Below are 17,509 nucleotides of genomic sequence, written 5' to 3'. Positions count from 1 at the left end.
AAAGTGGCTGTCAGAAGTTGGTGGATTCCGTCCTTAACGAGATCAGCAGCTGCTGGTGCTGGTGATTTCATGTCACACAATTGAGTGTGGGCGGCGCGGTGTACGACTGGTTTCAAATCCCGGCCAAATCCCGGTTTTCTCCGGGTACTCCGGTTTCCTCCCACATCTCAAAAACATGCATGTTAGGTTAATTGACAACTCTAAATTGCCCATAGGTGTGAATGTGAGTGTGAATGGTTATTTTTTATATGTGCCCTGCGATTGGCTGGTGACCAGTTCAGGGTGTACCCCGCCACTCGCCCGAAGATAGCTGGGATCCGCTCCAGCACGCCCGCGACCCTCGTGAGGATAAGCGAAACGGAAGATGAATGAATGAATTGAGTGTGGCGATCAAGACAGAACATGTACAGAAACTGTTAACCTCTTTGTCACAAGGATGTCGACATACAGAACATTTGTACATAATTTCAAAGAGACAAAACCCACACTTGAACATGTTTGACATTTACACAGGCAGGTGTCCTCACACTATGCTTTGTTTTATGCAAAAGATGATTCGCTCATTTAAAATGACATTCAAATTAGCTTAGAAGCTAGAGGGGTTCCTTCTATCTCTCTTGTTAGAAAGCTACTTATAATTCAGTAATTCAGAAAAAGAACTGCTGTAAATTGAGACAACAGAGGTCAAGGTGCCTCATCAACAGACAAAATTGTTCCTATTATTCTGGTTTGAAAAGATAAAAACTAGCAGATCTTTATCGCTGGCATTTCTCTATGACAGGGTTTTAAACTCATTTTCATCGCGAGCGACATTTAGTTATAGGTTCCCTTGAAGGGCCCCAATGACTGACAAAAACCTACACACCCCTTTATAACATTTGCTCTCCATGTAACCGCTGGCACGGAAAATGCAACTGTATCGAAGGTATTCTCCTGCCTTGTTTTTCTTCGGTGGGGTTTATTGGCAGTTGACAAATCATCTTAATGGTGTATTTGTGCCATCAATTCATATTGCCCGTCAAGCAAGGAAACCAAGGTGAATTAATGATGGCTGGATGTTGTCAAATTTCCTGGCGCCATGTCGCATTGGGGGGGGTCTGAAGTGCACTCGTATCTCCAATTATGCTCGTGTCTCAAGACCAAAAAATGTCCAAGTGACAACTTGTATCCCGAAAATGTCAAGGCACTCCTATCTCAAGGATACACTGCGTATTCTTCAATTTATACTGGGAAGGTATTTTGTATTTTTGCTTGTAATATCTGTAAAAAAGTGACAAAGAATTTCTGCCAAAAAGAAAAGAACACATCCATTCAACAAGAAACAAGAAGTAGACAAAACAATTATGTCTGGCCCACCAACGGGCCTGAACTCATTCACTGTCATTCCTCCATGTTAATGTGGATATTTGAATTCAACAGCCATCAATGGCAGTGAAAGTTAAGTTTTACTCCCATGACGTAGAGAATGGGAATACAATGGAAGCTCCCAATCTTGCAATTTAGTAAAGTCTTCCAACGTGTACACTATAAACCCTCTCTGCTTTGTTGTCCATTCCTGGTGAAGTTATGTGTTTCTGAGTGCTTGCTTGTCTTGTCTTGTTTGCCTCATGAGTGGAGGAGGCAGCCCCACTAGAGGAAGTTAGCCAGTGGTTTGGCCGCAAGCTGGCTGAGTGTCACCTCTATGTGAACACATCCAGTCGGAATGCAAGCAGTCCTTTGGGGTGTGGTCACCTGAAACTTGGCTGGATTGTCAGTGTAGTGAAGAAACGCCTCACAGTTGTCCACTTGCCCATTTGAGAAGCGCGTGGTGATGCTTGTGTCTTTGTTGCGCTGCGGGGTGGAACCCAATCGTTCTTTCAAATCTGACAGTGGACTTGACCTATAGACCCTCTCCCGTAACATGGACGTGTCTCTGTAGAGACACTCGCGGAAGTTAGGCTTACACAGCAGGTAGACCACTGGGTTATAGATGGTGGAGGATTTTGCAAACACTGCGGCCACGGCAAATGCTGAAGGAGGCACCTGTGTGGCATCATTGAACGCTGACCACATGGCCACACCGGCATAGGGAGTCCAAGCACCGAGGAAGCCTATACACACTGCTACTGACAGCTGTGGAAAAGAATATACAGAGGCATGTGCTGTAAATGCTGTGCTGTAAATTTATTTGATTATTTACATATAATGTAAAGCTTCATGCATCCAGTATAATACCACATTATATGCCTTTTAAGGACAGATCATTCTGTCCACTTGAGGTCACCACACTCATGTTCTACACAGAGCCATAGATAAAGAGAGTATGGGCAACTCTATCACCGGCTCTAGGTCTACACTGTAGTAACTGTGACGTTGAATGTATGTGTACCTTTTCAAGGCGTACCTGGGCTGACGGTGAAGTCAACAAATGAGAATATAGCGTTTGTTAAAGCAAGAAGTTTTTGGGTGTGTGACTTTTTTCTGTGTGTCAGAACTTTTTGATTCATGTCAGAGTTTTTGTGTGTGTGTGAAAAGGGGTATTATTATTATTTATTTATTTTCAGTGGGTATAAAAAGTCTACGCAGCCCTGTTCAAATGCCATTGTTTTGTGCTATAGAAAATGAGACCAAGATAAGTAATTGAAAAACATTTTCCGCCATTAATTTGAGCTATGATTCAATTGAAAATTACGTTAAATCTTTTGCAGAGGGAAAGTTAAAAATAAACAACTGCAATAAGGTGGTTGGACATGTGTGCACATCCTCATATAAGCGGGGATGTGGCTGTGGAATGAACCAATCACATTCAAACTCATGTTAAAAGGGAGTCAGCACGCACCTGCCACCATTTAAAGTCTAACTAACCCCAAATAAAGTTCAGATTTTCTAGGCTTTTCCTGACATTTTTGTTGTGATCTCTTACAGCACAAGCCATGGTCCGCAGAGATCTTCCACAGTATCAGAGAGATCTCATTCTTCGAAGGTATCATTTAAGTGAAACCAATCCAATCCAATCCACTTTATTTATATAGCACAATTTAAACAAACACAAAGTTCCCAAAGTGCTGTACAATGCAATAAAAACACAGCAGAAAAGATGTAAAACTGAGGATAAAAACGATAAAATAAATTTATATGAAAACGACATAAAATGAAGAAGTAAAATCAACTTCAAATAAAATGCACTGCCCACACAACACATCAGACACGCTAACTGATTTTAAAAGCCAGCGTAAAAAGATGGGTTTTAAGCAAGGATTTAAAATGAGACAAAGATGAGTCTTGTCTGATGTGGAGTGGCAAAACATTCCACAGTTTTGGAGCTGCAACAGCAAATGAAATGACCTGAGACCATTTTAAAATGAATCTTAAAACGAACAGGCAGCCAGTGGAGTGAAGCTAAAATAGGTGATATATGCTCATACTTCCTTGTGCCAGTTTAAAGACGAGCTGCAGCATTTTGAACCAGTTGCAGATGAGCAATGGAGGACCCACTAAGGGTGCAAAATAATTTGCAAGGCATTAAATGTATCATGGAACACAGTAAAGACAGTCATGATGAAGTGGAGAAAATAGAGCACAACAGTGACATTACTGTTGTGCATGGTGATGGCAGCAACAAACTTTTCTTCTTCTTTTTTTTCTTCTGCTGTAACTGGGGCCTTAGTCAAGATGGAGAGAATTATGAACAGTTTCATACAGCACACAGTGGCAGTACAAAAACCTTCAGGCTTTGTCAGGAAAGCCTGACTGGAAGAGCTGATCCTCTTTTGGGGTTAATCAGCACTTTAAATGTTGACAGTTATGTGCTGACTTTCACTTCACATGAGTTTGAATGTGATTGGTTAATTCTGAACACAGCAACATCCCCAGTTTTCCTCTATTGTTTCTCGTTAGTGTGTCACGTTCTGGCTGATTGTTACACAAGCCTTATTTTCGTAGTTTCCCACAGAAATATTTTGAAGTCGAAAAACCATCACACCAAAAATCAAGGCAAGCTGTTACTGTGCAGTGCGAAAGCAGCACAGCACTCTCGCGAGTGCTTTCTGCAGCTGAACATTTGAATGTGTTCTTTCCTATTCCACAGTTGTACCACCACTCCAAAAAAAATAAAAAAATAATAATAAAACTAGCTTGTCTAGCTTGGCCATGGCAAATACATATAGTGGTGCCTTAAAATATGAGTGACCCTCGAGATACAATTACGAGCCATCGTTCGGCCGATTTTTATTTATTTATTTATTTTACTTTGACTAGCTAGCAAACAAATTGCTATACGAGCACTGTGTAGTGGCAGTGAATCAACTCAGCTCACTTCACAACAAGCAGCAGTTTGGCAGACGGTGAACAAATCTTCAACAAAGAGGCTTCAAGCTGTTTAATGCCACTCACAGTTTATCGTCAAACCAAACATAAAACAAAGAGAATTACACCACATAGCTTTGCCTCAGGGAAAGTCCGCTTAGCTTAATGCTGACAAAAAATGCAAAATGCCATAGACGGGCTGACCAATAGTACTTTGTCAAATGAAACACTAAACAAAGAGAACTGAGTGTTGTGTATTTAAAACAACCACATAACTTTGCCTACAAGTTCGCTAGTGTAATGCTAACGCATAATTGGGAAACGCCGTAAATGGGCTAATGCTTCAAGGAACGGATATTTAAACACAATCGGTGCAACGACGATGTAGACAGACAATAACAGTACTCACAGGCATTCTTTATCCTCTGCGAAAAATGACTTAATATTACTGCAGATTACTGAGTCACTTAGTGTAGTTGAGTGAAACGCTACTTGGTTTGATCTGCAGGACATGTATTATACTGGCATCCAGTGGCCAAATTGCACATACTTGAAGGAGCGGCAAAGAATTAAGCTTGATGCACAAACTCTTTGACTTTACATTGTATTTCTTTTTTCTTTATAAAGTACAATATTACGCAGTGCTATTTGTTAAAAAAACATTACAAATATTATTTTACAAGAATGATTTGAATCTTTCAAGGCACCACTGTACAGTATTTTGTAACCACTTTTTACCACCATTTTATTCCACATCACATGCTCTCTCAAGTAGCTAATATTGATGAGAGAAAGTCCCTCACTCTGACCTTGACAATAAGAAACTGCGCACTGGTAGTCTTGGTTTGTGGCGACACATGCTGCTGGACAGCCTTACGAGACCCTCGCACTGTAAGCAGGATGGACGCGTAGGAGAGGAAGATGATGGTGCAGGGCAACGCGTAACAAAATACAAAAAGGCAGACAATGTACGACAAAGCTGAAAGCTCTTGGTTAGGCGCGTGCCAGTCAATGCAACAGGCCATGCCGTAAGGTTCCGAGCTGTATCGTCCCCACTGTGCCAGAGGCCCCACGGCAAACACTGACGCGTAACACCACACTCCAGCCACTAGGAGGCGAGCATGTGCCGAAGAGAACTTGTTGCCTGATAAAGACAGGAAATACAGTGAGCTGTTTTGCTGTTCAACAGGGTTTACGTCTGAGCCACGTGTTGGTTGTCCATCAGTTTCTCACCGTGATTTGGAAAAGAGACTTTCAGGCAGCACACAAAGGAGAGGGCAGTGAGGTTTGTCAGGCTGCAGAGACCAAACAATACTCCACACATTGCATAGAGCTGACAGGCGATCTCTCCAAACAGCCACCTGTATGCAGAAAGGAGAAAGAAATGGTGCAGACTGTGGGCAATCCGACTGAAATATGAAATAGAGACACACTGATTTGGGATTTTTAGGGCCGATGCTGATACCGGTGGCTGACAAAAGCATAATGCTTTAAAATGTATATAAATAATAAAATAAATATATGGTCACTACTTCACGGATTTCGTCTTTCGTGGGGGTTACCTTCCAGATCACCCCTGCGATAGACAAAATCTGTGGGATTACTGCAATATGCTCTTCAAAACTTGCGTGACAAAAACGAGGACTTGGGATTTTAGGTTTTTTTTCGCATGGATCTTCTGTAAGAGGGGGATCAGTGCCCAATGACATACCTGTGTGAAAAAGATGATGCTATTGCCATGGGGAATAAAAAGAGTGTCATCCCAAGGTCACTGATTGAGAGATTGATAATGAAGAACTCGGCTGGCTTCAGCGTTGAGCGCTTGTGATATGCAACAAGTAGCAGAATGCAATTGCCCAGGAGTGACAGCATGCCTGTAGGAAAAATAAGAGATTGCTCACCCGCGTGGATTTGTCGCACGGGATCAACGTGGCAGAGATTTACGCTTGTAGTGTACTCACAAAATAAGATGTAGAGTGAGCCCATGACAACGTCACACTCCTTGGACATAGTGGAGGTAAACACAGCAGTTGTGTCTGAAGCATTTCCCATCTAAAACATGTTAATGTTGGCACATCGATGAGTACATATGGAATGAATCGAAGAACACTGTACACGAACACCGGCAGACATTCCAATAGCTTCTGTTCTCTTGCTATTAACTAAATAATTGGGTCTCAAGTTCACTCGAGATACTTAATCATCTGGTGAAAGCCAGCAGGACTACTCTGGATTTACAACCCCAACTCCAATGAAGTTGGGACGTTGTGTTAAACATAAATAAAAACAGAATACAATGATTTGCAAATCATGTTCAACCTATATTTAATTGAATACACTACAAAGACAATATATTTAGTGTTAAAACTGAGAAACTTGATTGTTTTTAGCAAATAATCATGAACTTAGAATTTTATGGTTGCAACAGGTTCCAAAAAAGCTGAGACAGGGTCATGTTTACCACTGTGTTACATCACCTTTTCTTTTAACAACATTCAATAAACGTTTGGGAACTGAGGACACTAATTGTTGAAGCTTTGTAGGTGGAATTATTTCCCATTCTTGTTTGATGTACAACATCAGCTGTTCAACAGTCCTGGGTCTCCGTTGTCGTATTTTACGCTTCACATTGCGCCACACATTTTCAACGGGAGACAGGTCTGGACTGCAGGCAGGCCAATCTAGTACCTGCACTCTTTTACTACGAAGCCACGCTGTTGTAACACGCGCAGAATGTGGTTTGGCATTGTCTTGCTGAAATAAGCAGGGGTGTCCACGAAAAAGGACATTGCTTGGATGGCAGCGTATGTTTCTCCAAAACCTGTATGCATTAATGGTGCCTTCACAGATGTGTAAGTTACCCATGCCATTGGCACTAACACAGCCCCATACCATCACAGATGTTGGCTTTTGAACTTTGCGTCCATAACAATCCAGATGGTTCTTTTCCTCTTTGGCCCGGAGGACATGACGTCCACAATTTCCAAAAAACAATTTGAATTGTGGACTCGTCGGACCACAGAACACTTTTCCACTTTGCATCGGTCCATCTTAGATGAGCTTCGGCCCAGAGAAGCCGGCGGCGTTTCTGGGTGTTGTTGATAAATGGCTTTTGCTTTGCATAATAGAGTTTCAAGTTGCACTTACGGATGTAGCGCCGAACTGTATTTACCGACATTGGTTTTCTGAAGTGTTCCTGAGCCCATGTGGTGATATCCTTTACACATTGATGTCGGTTTTTGATGCAGTGACGCCTGAGGGATCGAAGGTCACGTGCATTCAATGTTGGTTTTCGGCCTTGCCGCTTATATGCAGTGATTTCTCCTGATTCTCTGAACCTTTGATGATATTATGGACCGCGGATGAATAATTCCCTAAATTCCTTTCAATTGTATGTTGAGGAACATTGTCCTTAAACTGTTCAAGTATTTTCTCACGCACTTGTTCACATAGAGGTGAACCTCGCCCCAACTTTGCTTGTGAATGACTGAGCAATTCAGGGAAGCTCCTTTTCTACCCAATCATGGAACCCACCTGTTCCCAACTAGCCTGTTCACCTGTGGGATGTTCCAAACAGGTGTTTTGATGAGCATTCCTCAACTTTGTCAGTCTTTTTTGCCACCTGTTGCAGCTATAAAATTCTAAGTTAATGATTATTTGCTAAAAACAATAAAGTTTATCAGTTTGAACATTAAATATCTTGTCTTTGTAGTGTATCCAATTAAATATAGGTTGAACATGATTTGCAAATCATTGTATTCTGTTTTTATTTATGTTTAACACAACGTCCCAACTTCATTGGAATTGGGGTTGTACAATGTATCACACTAGACAGTACAAAACAATACAGTTATCACGTTGCTCAACCACTAAATGCGTGTTTACGCACAACTGACCAGTTATAACCGTAGTAAAGTAAATAGTGAGGGTGCATCTTGCAGTAATGGAGAGCTGATGCATGCGTGACAATCCCAGAGATACTTCTGAGTTAATCAATGATTCTAATAGATTGTTAGAAGAGTTTGGGCAGTGTTGGTGGTCTTGATTTTTTTCTGAAATGCTCTTTGATATTTACGAATTTAATCTATTTTCTTTTTTTTCTGTTTTTGTTCTATGACAATTATAGGGGAACTAAACCCAAAACGACAAATATTTTAAATCTGCCTATCTTCTTTATCAGCTGCTTTTTACTTCATTCTAAAAAAAAAAAAAATAAAATAAAAAAAAAAGTTAAAAACATTGCATCTGCCGTCCTGTACTTGCTTACAGGGCCCCGCCATTTTTAGGTCTTGTCACTCTTGCGAATTTGCAAGAATGTGAGGTCTGTTCGCCAATTTCTGCCTGCTTTCTTTACTGAGAAAAGCATGGAGTTAGTAAATGTTCATCAACGACAAGCTACATATTTGATTTCATGTACAAAAGCTGCATAATAAACCATGGTAATATAATAAACCTTATCATCCACATGCACTTACTGAGTTGTGAGCTGATTTAGATCCCTTTTTGCGGACCTCTTTCACGTCAACAAATTAATGTACAACACTTTTACTCTTTGCTACACTTCCTCTGATGACAGCTACAAGTTTTCCATTTCAGCCATGGTGTACACAGAAGGGAAGGATTAAATCCATTGCTCTCAACATCAGCCAACAGAGTTCAATGGGTGTATTAGCAGGCAATGCACCATTTGCGCTTCGACGTCCCTTCCGGTCTGCAGCTGAAAATGATTTCCCAAACATGGCGCCCCCTTGCATTAATAAATTATTGCGTTTAATTCTTGTTCTACGAATGCGATATTAATCAAAGTAATGTGTTTTAAATAGTGCTGGCAAGTACAATATATTATTTCATTAAAAATATTGGGATTTATAGTAGTTCCCCTTTAAAGCTGGAATTCAGCATTACAAAAAAGCCTTCGTCGCTTCCATATGACGTTGGCTAAATGCTTTTCCGGCCTCCTCCTTCTCCTTCCAACCCCTGATGCTTTCGCCTTCTCTATGGCTCAGTCGACCTGCATGCTGTCCATATATGGGGCTGCCCGTTCGTATGTACAATACGTCATTTCCGCTACGGCATTTTAGAGCGCCACCAAGTGATCCAGCGCGGGACTGTATTGGATAGTCACTAAATATATACAAAATAAATATTGAAAAATATAGCAAGCTGTGTCAGAAGGATTGTGGATCCATTCGTTGTTCGCAATGTCATGATTGCCGTGCTGCAAGATTAAATCTGGGCAGTTACCAGTGCTTGGGAAATGTAGATGATTTGACTTTCATTCAAAATGGGGCCCTTCCCACTTTTTGCTATTGTCGTTAATGGCTGAATACCCACTTCCCCGGTTGGCGTGGACCGTAAGAGTGGCCAACCAGTAACCCCGATTTAACACACTGACTTTTGGCGTTGGCTGAAACAATAAGCCTACTTACCAAAGCAAAGATTTGAACTTGAAGAATGCCTGGTGATATCATAGTACTGCAAAGAATGAATGGACTTGTTGAAGTTCGTGAAATGTGTTTAAATGGATGAATTATCAGGATTCTGAACCTTCTTAACCAATATTCTGTGGCTCTGGATAAAGTTGTTCAGGATTTTCATTAAAAATACGACGTTGGAGGAGGTCTGTGTTTTCGTATACCCCTTTTCCACTGAGCAGTATTCACTATTTACACTTTTCCACTGGCAAAACCAGACACAACAAAGAATTATTTCTAGTACCTGGTGAGCTGCGGGTTCTAAGCGTGCCGATTTATTCACATATTGGTGATGTAATCTACTTCCGCACCAGCAGATTTGTAATTATGGTGCATTCAATCTTTTGATGAGACACAGCTAAATATGAAAAAAATAAACACAAGGTAACATTAGCTTAGCTTGTTACTGTGCCTTAGCTTTTGACATGGCAGTATTGGACTCCACAATCTCCACTTTGCTGCAGCGGTCCATGAACTTCCTGTTTTGTCTTGTTCTGAGTCAGGCGTAATCAGTGTCTCCTTTTGCCACAAACCGCAAACAAAGTGACGATTGCTATTCTGCTCATTGCTCTGCATTATAGAGGGATGGAAAATTAATTTGAAAAAAATCAGAGGAAACCACACGTGCAGGAGAAAAATGTGTGGCGATACTATTTGTGATTATTCAAAGGCAACGTTGGCTCTCAAGGACTGAGGCAATCACGTGGGATGAAGAGAGAGACTTCATTGCGATGCAAGTGAGCACACCAGTAAATACTGACCCCCGCCCCCCCATCTCAGTGGCATTTAAAAGAAGACAAATGCTTATGCCCCATTTTTAATGTCTCTCTGGTGCACTCTTGTATTTTGATGCATTTTTGTAATATGCATTTTTTAGGGTTCCCAAAGAAACCATCAATCCAATGAATGCATTGTCAGCCGACAATGCTGGCATAATCTATGTGTTGTATGATGTGGAATCTGTGATGCATTTTGTCTGTGTGAAGGGAAAAAAATACCTCCAGGGTGGGGGCAGATGGCAAGAGCCTGGAAGAGCCCGAGCGGCTCAACTGTGCCTATGGCCCACTCTGTCTGCATTTAGAGGCTGAGCTGTAACATTGCTGTCAACCACGTTGAATAACTCTTCAGTTCAGCCATGATATGAGAAAGGGCCACTAACGTCTGGATGATGGCATGTGAAGTAAACTATTTTAATTTACAGACCTGTTTTATCAAGCACAATACTTTTATGTTTGAGGAAAAGATTTGATGCATTATGTTCACATGCTGCATGTGAACAGAGTTTTGAGATGGCTGTTTTCCCTTAAAGGTCATGTTACTTTCCTTTGTAATCACAATTTAGTAGTGGATTGGCAAGTACTGGCATGTCACTTTCTCTTTATGGCTACCAATCTCAATATCAGTTTTGACTTTGTTTTAGCTATTTGTATTTCTTTAACCTTTATTTATCAAGGTAAGGCAATTGAGAACAGATTCTCATTTGTAACGCCAACCTGGCAGCAGACAGCAGCGTAAAACAAAGCAAAATACGAGCAAATACAAATATTATCCACAGACAACATGATTATGGTAATTTAATTATAATCTTTAAGTATCGTTAAATCAAGGAAGGTTTTTTTTGTTGTAGTATTTTTTTAAGGCTGCAACTAACGATTATTTTAATAATTGATTCATCGGTTGATTAGTTTTTTGATTAAAATACATTACTGGTAAAATTATTAAATATATTATTTTGTTCATTTACATTGTTTTTTTCTTTTCAAAAACAGGACATTATTTCAAAGTGACAGTGCAGAAAAGTGTACAAATAACTAGGCTTTACACAATCAGGATTTTTGGGACCGATTAACGAGTTTAAAAAAAACGATAACCGATCACCAATCCGATCACATGATAGAGGAATGTGTCTATTTAAATGATCTTTTCATTTACTGTATATACTTGTGTATCTAATTGCTCAAATTACAATTGCTCTATTTACAATAAATGATGTATCTTTGTTCCTCTATTTATGCCAGTGAGGCATAGTGAGACAGAACAAATGAATGGTCTTCTATTAGATAGCAGGAAGTAAATACAGTAATTAATGTATCCACTTTTTGTGACATTTTTGTTTGTTGGTATGCCGTGAGATTTTTTTCAATTGTAAAATAGGTTCCTTGGCTCCATAAAGGTTGGAAATCACTGCTCCAGTCAGATCGTGTATTCTAATCAGTCAGGTCAAACCAACATTACAACATGACAGAAATAATGGGTGCTAACTTATTGTAAGTAAATTACTTTATTTTTAATTAAATGACTTCACCCACACCGAAACTTGAGAGCATGATTCGACAGAATGGCGGCATGTTTACGTCCAACTGTTCGTGCTAGCAGTAGCTTGCTAGGCTACATAACGTTTTTGTTGCCTGCTTGCGAGCCGTATCGTATTAAAAGTACGTGAAGATACCTCAAGCAAGCCTCAAACGAACGTCCTCTCCTGTCCTGAGCACCGGTGACCACCAACACACGTTTTTCCCCATTTTGTTTTTGTAATATAGTCGGCGCGCTCCAACTCTTGTTGTCGTCGCCACGGTGATGAGTGTATCCAGTCGCATTTGAGTTGACAAGATAAAGCAGAGTGAGCGTAAAAAACGGGATGCATTGGTATCGGAATACAAGGTTTCATTGCAGTAGTCTGACATAGTGCTAATTTGTCTTGTAGTCTGATCCGGGCATTACGTGTTGTCTGTTTCAGACGTCTTGTCTGTTCCACTCTGCCGACATGTTTTTTTTTAATAACTTTGTTGGCCGTCAGATATTTACAGGTTACGTCAAAAGACTCGGCTAAAAATAAACTCGCTTTTGGATTCAAATATACTGTGCACGATGGCGACGTGGAGTAAATATCTTTTGCGTAGCCAATCAATGATGTCATTGATCGGAACGGCGAATTATGACATGAAAGCCGATCAGCCGATCGACATAAAATGCTAATTATCGGCCGATACCGATAAGGCCGATAAAATCGGCGTAAAGTCTACAAATAACAGGTTGCTGTATGAACAGCCCAGAGTTCTAAAAATATCCATCCATCCATCCATCCATCCATTTTCTGAGCCGCTTCTCCTCACTAGGGTCGCGGGCGTGCTGGAGCCTATCCCAGCTAACATCGGGCAGGAGGCGGGGTACACCCTGAACTGGTTGCCAGCCAATCGCAGGGCACATACAAACAAACAACCATTCGCACTCACAGTCACACTTACGGGCAATTTAGAGTCTCCAATTAATGCATGTTTTTGGGATGTGGGAGGAAACCGGAGTAAAATAATCATTTATAATTATTGTTTTACAAATGGATTAAGTGTTTTGGGCTGGAATTGATACGGACAAGTGGCAAAACGATGTAAGAAGCTGTGTTAAAGATAATCATAAAATAAATTACCATTTGCAATGTTTTTTTTTTTGTTATCAGACTATTTTGAGGATGCAAAATATTTTATACCATTTGTGTTGGGATTTTTCTAAATGAGACGTTTTGTCAAACTTTGGTTGACGCGGTGGTGCTGTATTTAAATACACACTTCTGGCACATGTGGGTCACACATTGAGCAGTGCAGTACGTATCCAATGACCTTGGGAGACTTTTTGTGAGATTGAAGTGCATTGTCTTCACCCTTGCTGTGTGTAACTGCTAGCTCCACTGAAAGTCACTGACAGTAACAAGCAAATGCCATCATGCTCGAGTATTTAGACTGCAGCATGACAAAGTGGCTGCGGGCCTTTCTCTCAAACAGTGCTCGGACACATCTTGTGTAATGAGCTCTGGAGACAACTCGGATGATAATACAGGTTCAGCCTTATGTTAAGTAATTACATATTTGTTAGTTTTCTTTGAAAGGTTCTCATATCACCCGATTAGTGTCACTCTAAGAAAAAACATTTGTCCATTATCAATTTGTTGTCACATATTTACCAACGAATTATCTATTTCTAGGCATCCAGTGGCTGGGATTTACAACCCAAATTCCAGTGAAGTTGTGTTAAACATAAATAAAAACAGAATACAATGATTTGCAAATCATGTTCAACCATATTTAATTGAATACACTACAAAGGCAAGATATTTAATGTTCAAAGTGATAAACCTTATTGTTTTTAGCAAATAATAATTAACTTAGAATTTTATGGCTACAACACGTTCCAACAAAGCTGGGACAGGGTCATGTTTACCACTGTGTTACATCACCTTTTCTTTTAACAACATTCAATAAACGTTTGGGAACTGAGGATACTAATTGTTGAAGCTTTGTAGGTGGAATTCTTTCCCATTCTTGCTTGATGTACAGCTTCAGCTGTTCAACAGTCCGGGGTCTCCGTTGTCGTATTTTACGCTTCACAATGCGGCACACATTTTCAATGGGAGACTGGTCTGGACTGCAGGCAGGCCAGTCTTGTACCCGCACTCTTTTAACACGAAGCCACGCTGTTGTAACACGCACAGAATGTGGTTTGGTATTGTCTTGCTGAAATAAGCAGGGGCGTCCATGAAAAAGACGTTGCTTGGATGGCAGCATGTTTCTCCAAAACCTGTATGTACCTTTCAGCATTAATGGTGCCTTCACAGATGTGTACCGTATTTTCACAACCATAGGGCGCACCGTGTTAAAAGGCGCAGTCTCACTTACGGGGTCTATTTCTGTATTTAACACATACATAAGGCGCACCCTATTATTGGGCGCAGGCATGGTAATACGCTAGCTTAAAACATACGGTAGCATGCATGCACGCTAAAACAATGTTTTTAAAAAGGCAGCAGGAGCAAAACTGAGTTCGGTTGTACTTTATTGAAGTATTTAACAATGTACTCATGTTATTTTTTTATCAATCCTCATCCACAAATCCATCAAAGTCTTCTGTATCCGAAATGAACAGCTGGGCAAGTTCTCAATCAAACACGGCAGGTTCGAGTCAGTCTCGTTGCCGTGCGAAAGCTCGAACAAGCATCCACAATTCATTCACAAATTGTGGCGTAACTCACCCGGCGCTGCCTCCTAGTCTGAGTAAAGCTGTGTTCGCCATCTGTCATCCATGGCTCCCACGCCGCTCACTTCACTTTGTATGCCCTGTTTACACGGATGTCCAGCGGTTCGTCAAGCCTCCCGGAATGATGGCAAGCCCCGAGTTATTGCACTCAGTCGAATGGTGACTTGAGACGCTTCTCCCGGCTGTTCTTTGCTCATTAAGCCATTGCCCGTTGGAAGACCAACTCGGGCCACCTCGCCATGTTTCCGCGGTTTGTTTTTCTTTTTTTTCCACGGAAACTCAGCTTCGTCTTCTTGACTTGGCGAAGCTCGTTTTCCTGCTTCCTCCACTTGCAAACCATGGATTCGTTGATCTTGAATTCTCGATTCCCATCTTCTTGATTCCCATGTTCCTCCATGTAACTGATATCTTGCAGTTTAAACTGTACTTCGTAAGCGTGTCTCTTCGTAGGTGACATTTTCGGGGGTCCTTAGCCAAACCGATATTGTTTTGCATAATGCACACCCCGGAAATGCTCCCAGTCAGTCAAGCGGAAAAGTCAAGCGGAGCGCTCATCACACAAGAACATTTATAGATGTTGGAACTCGGTGCACACATAAGGCGCGCTGCATTATAAGGCGCCCCGCCCATTTTGGAGAAAATCTAAGACTTTTAAGTGGGCCTTATGGTCGTGAAAATATGGTAAGTTACCCATGCCATTGGCACTAATACAGCCCCATACCATCACAGAGGCTGGCTTTTGAACTTTGCGTCCATAACAGTCCGGATGGTTCTTTTCCTCTTTGGCCCGGAAGACACGACGTCCACAATTTCCAAAAACAATTTGAATTGTGCACTCATCGGACCACAGAACACCTTTCCACTTTGCATCGGTCCATCTTAGATGAGCTCGGGCCCAGAGAAGCCGGCGGCATTTCTGGGTGTTGTTGATGAATGGCTTTTGCTTTGCATAGTAGAGTTTTCTAGTTGCCATTGAGTGTTCCTGAGCCCATGTGGTGATATCCTTCACACATTGATGTCGGTTTTTGATACAGTAGGGAGGGATCGAAGGTCACGGGAATTCAATGTTGGTTTTCGGCCTTGCCGCTTATGCGCAGTGATTTCTCCAGATTCTCTGAACCTTTTGGTGATATTATTGACCGTAGATGATAAATTCCTTGCAATTGTACGTTGAGGAACATTGTCCTTAATCTGTTCGAGTATTTTCTCACGCACTTGTTCACAAAGAGATGAACCACGCCCCATCTTTGCCTGTGAATGACTGAGCAATTCAGGGAAGCTCCTGTTCTACCCAATCATGTCACCCACCTGTTCCCAATTAGCCTGTTCACCTGTGGGATGTTCCAAACAGGTGTTTGATGAGCATTCCGCAACTTTCTGTCTTTTTTGACACCTGTCGCAGCTTTTTTGGAACGTGTTGCAGCCATAAAATTCCGAGTTAATGATTATTGCTAAAAACAATAAGGTTTATCAGTTTGAACGTTAAATATCTTGTCTTTGTAGTGTATTCAATTAAATATAGGTTGAACATGATTTGCAAATCATTGTATTCTGTTTTTATTTATGTTTAACACAACGTACCAACGTCATTGGAATTGGGGTTGTAGATGAGAGTATTGTACGCACGTATTTTTAAGGCTCAAGGCCCATCACAATGCTTAACCCACCTTTCTAAACTACTTAAAGTGTTTGTTTGTAGTAAACTACCATTTTTGTAATTGTCTGTCCAAACTACATGCCTGTAGGGTGCAGGCAGCAGCCACAAATTATGGGAAAATGTCATCAGTATATTATCACAGCTACTTCCACTTCATCACATAAACATTACATAACATTACAAATAAATAAATAAATAAAAAATCATCAAAAAAGAAAACACATTGTTCTCATTGTTTGTAGTGATCTTAGTGACAAAGCTGTTTTCTCGTTAGATTTTTTTTTTCGTTTCAAAGTCCTTGTCTTGTTCGATTATGTCATTAGGATGAGTAGTAAAAAAGACAGACAGACATTGTGTTTTTTGCGTACAACATGCAAGTCACATCTGACTTCTCACAGCCCAGTGAGCCCCGGCAACAATAGCCAGCGCGTAAATGGAGAAAAGCATGAACAATGTGCTCCAAGCATTGTGACATCATGGCAGCAAACTGTCTGAAAGGTGGCAAAATATAGCAGAGATCATAACTTGCACCTAAAAATAAAGAAGCACCAAGTGTGTAGCGTTGGTTGTGCATAGAGGCAGGATTAGTGATCTCATCACTGTTCCTGCTGAAGTCATGTCTGTGCTTCAGCATCGTAGCCAGCACAATCCAAATTCACTACTTTTGAACATTGCTTGACCTTCAGTAAACACATGAAAACAGGGAATGTATAACTTTTTGCCAGTCTCAATATGCTCCTTGACATGTTCACATAAATCATAAGTTAAGATATACACAATTATGTCGAACTGGAGTCAAATACTATTGAACCTTACTGCAAGGTAATCCAAATACTGAATGTAATTTATTTATTCATGTTACAGTCTGAGCCGTAGTATTTGTAGTGGACCAAGTGATCAGCATCAGTGCTGCTTACCTTCCAGGAAGGAATTGCGTATCCTCTGGCAAACTCATGGAGGCCCGGTGCAGAGCTGGACACTGGGCAGAAGCTCCAGCCACTGAAAAGGAGATGGAGAGGACAACCTGGTTCCACAAAGAGAGATAGACGAGAGAGCTGGAAAGAGAGAA

The 17,509-nt window shown here is 41.0% G+C and overlaps 1 protein-coding gene across 1 annotated transcript; it reads right to left on the bottom strand.

Moving 5' to 3' along the window:
* Window positions 1–127: 127 nt before the first annotated feature.
* On the bottom strand, window positions 128–17,509 carry opn7d (opsin 7, group member d). Its single transcript, XM_061670649.1, has 6 exons — window positions 17,358–17,509; window positions 6,246–6,336; window positions 5,996–6,158; window positions 5,518–5,645; window positions 5,094–5,428; window positions 128–2,112 (listed from the first exon to the last, which is right to left on the bottom strand). Exons 2-6 carry the CDS (start codon window positions 6,334–6,336, stop codon window positions 1,630–1,632), a joined length of 1,200 nt encoding a protein of 399 aa, XP_061526633.1. The 5' UTR covers window positions 17,358–17,509; the 3' UTR covers window positions 128–1,629.

The sequence above is a fragment of the Phycodurus eques genome, chromosome 1 (assembly GCF_024500275.1).
Source record: "Phycodurus eques isolate BA_2022a chromosome 1, UOR_Pequ_1.1, whole genome shotgun sequence".
Lineage (NCBI taxonomy): Eukaryota > Metazoa > Chordata > Actinopteri > Syngnathiformes > Syngnathidae > Phycodurus > Phycodurus eques.
Note: the sequence above shows the minus strand (reverse complement) of the source record. Positions and strands in the feature narration are given on the sequence as shown.

Bases quoted from the DNA above. Each gene is read 5' to 3' on its own strand.
- opn7d (XM_061670649.1), bottom strand. From the start codon at position 6,336: ATGGGAAATGCTTCAGACACAACTGCTGTGTTTACCTCCACTATGTCC. The intron at 6,159-6,245 runs GTGAGTACACTA...TTTTTCCTACAG, and splicing joins CTCACTCTACATCTTATTTT to GCATGCTGTCACTCCTGGGC. The intron at 5,429-5,517 runs GTGAGAAACTGA...TGTCTTTATCAG, and splicing joins AGTCTCTTTTCCAAATCACG to GCAACAAGTTCTCTTCGGCA.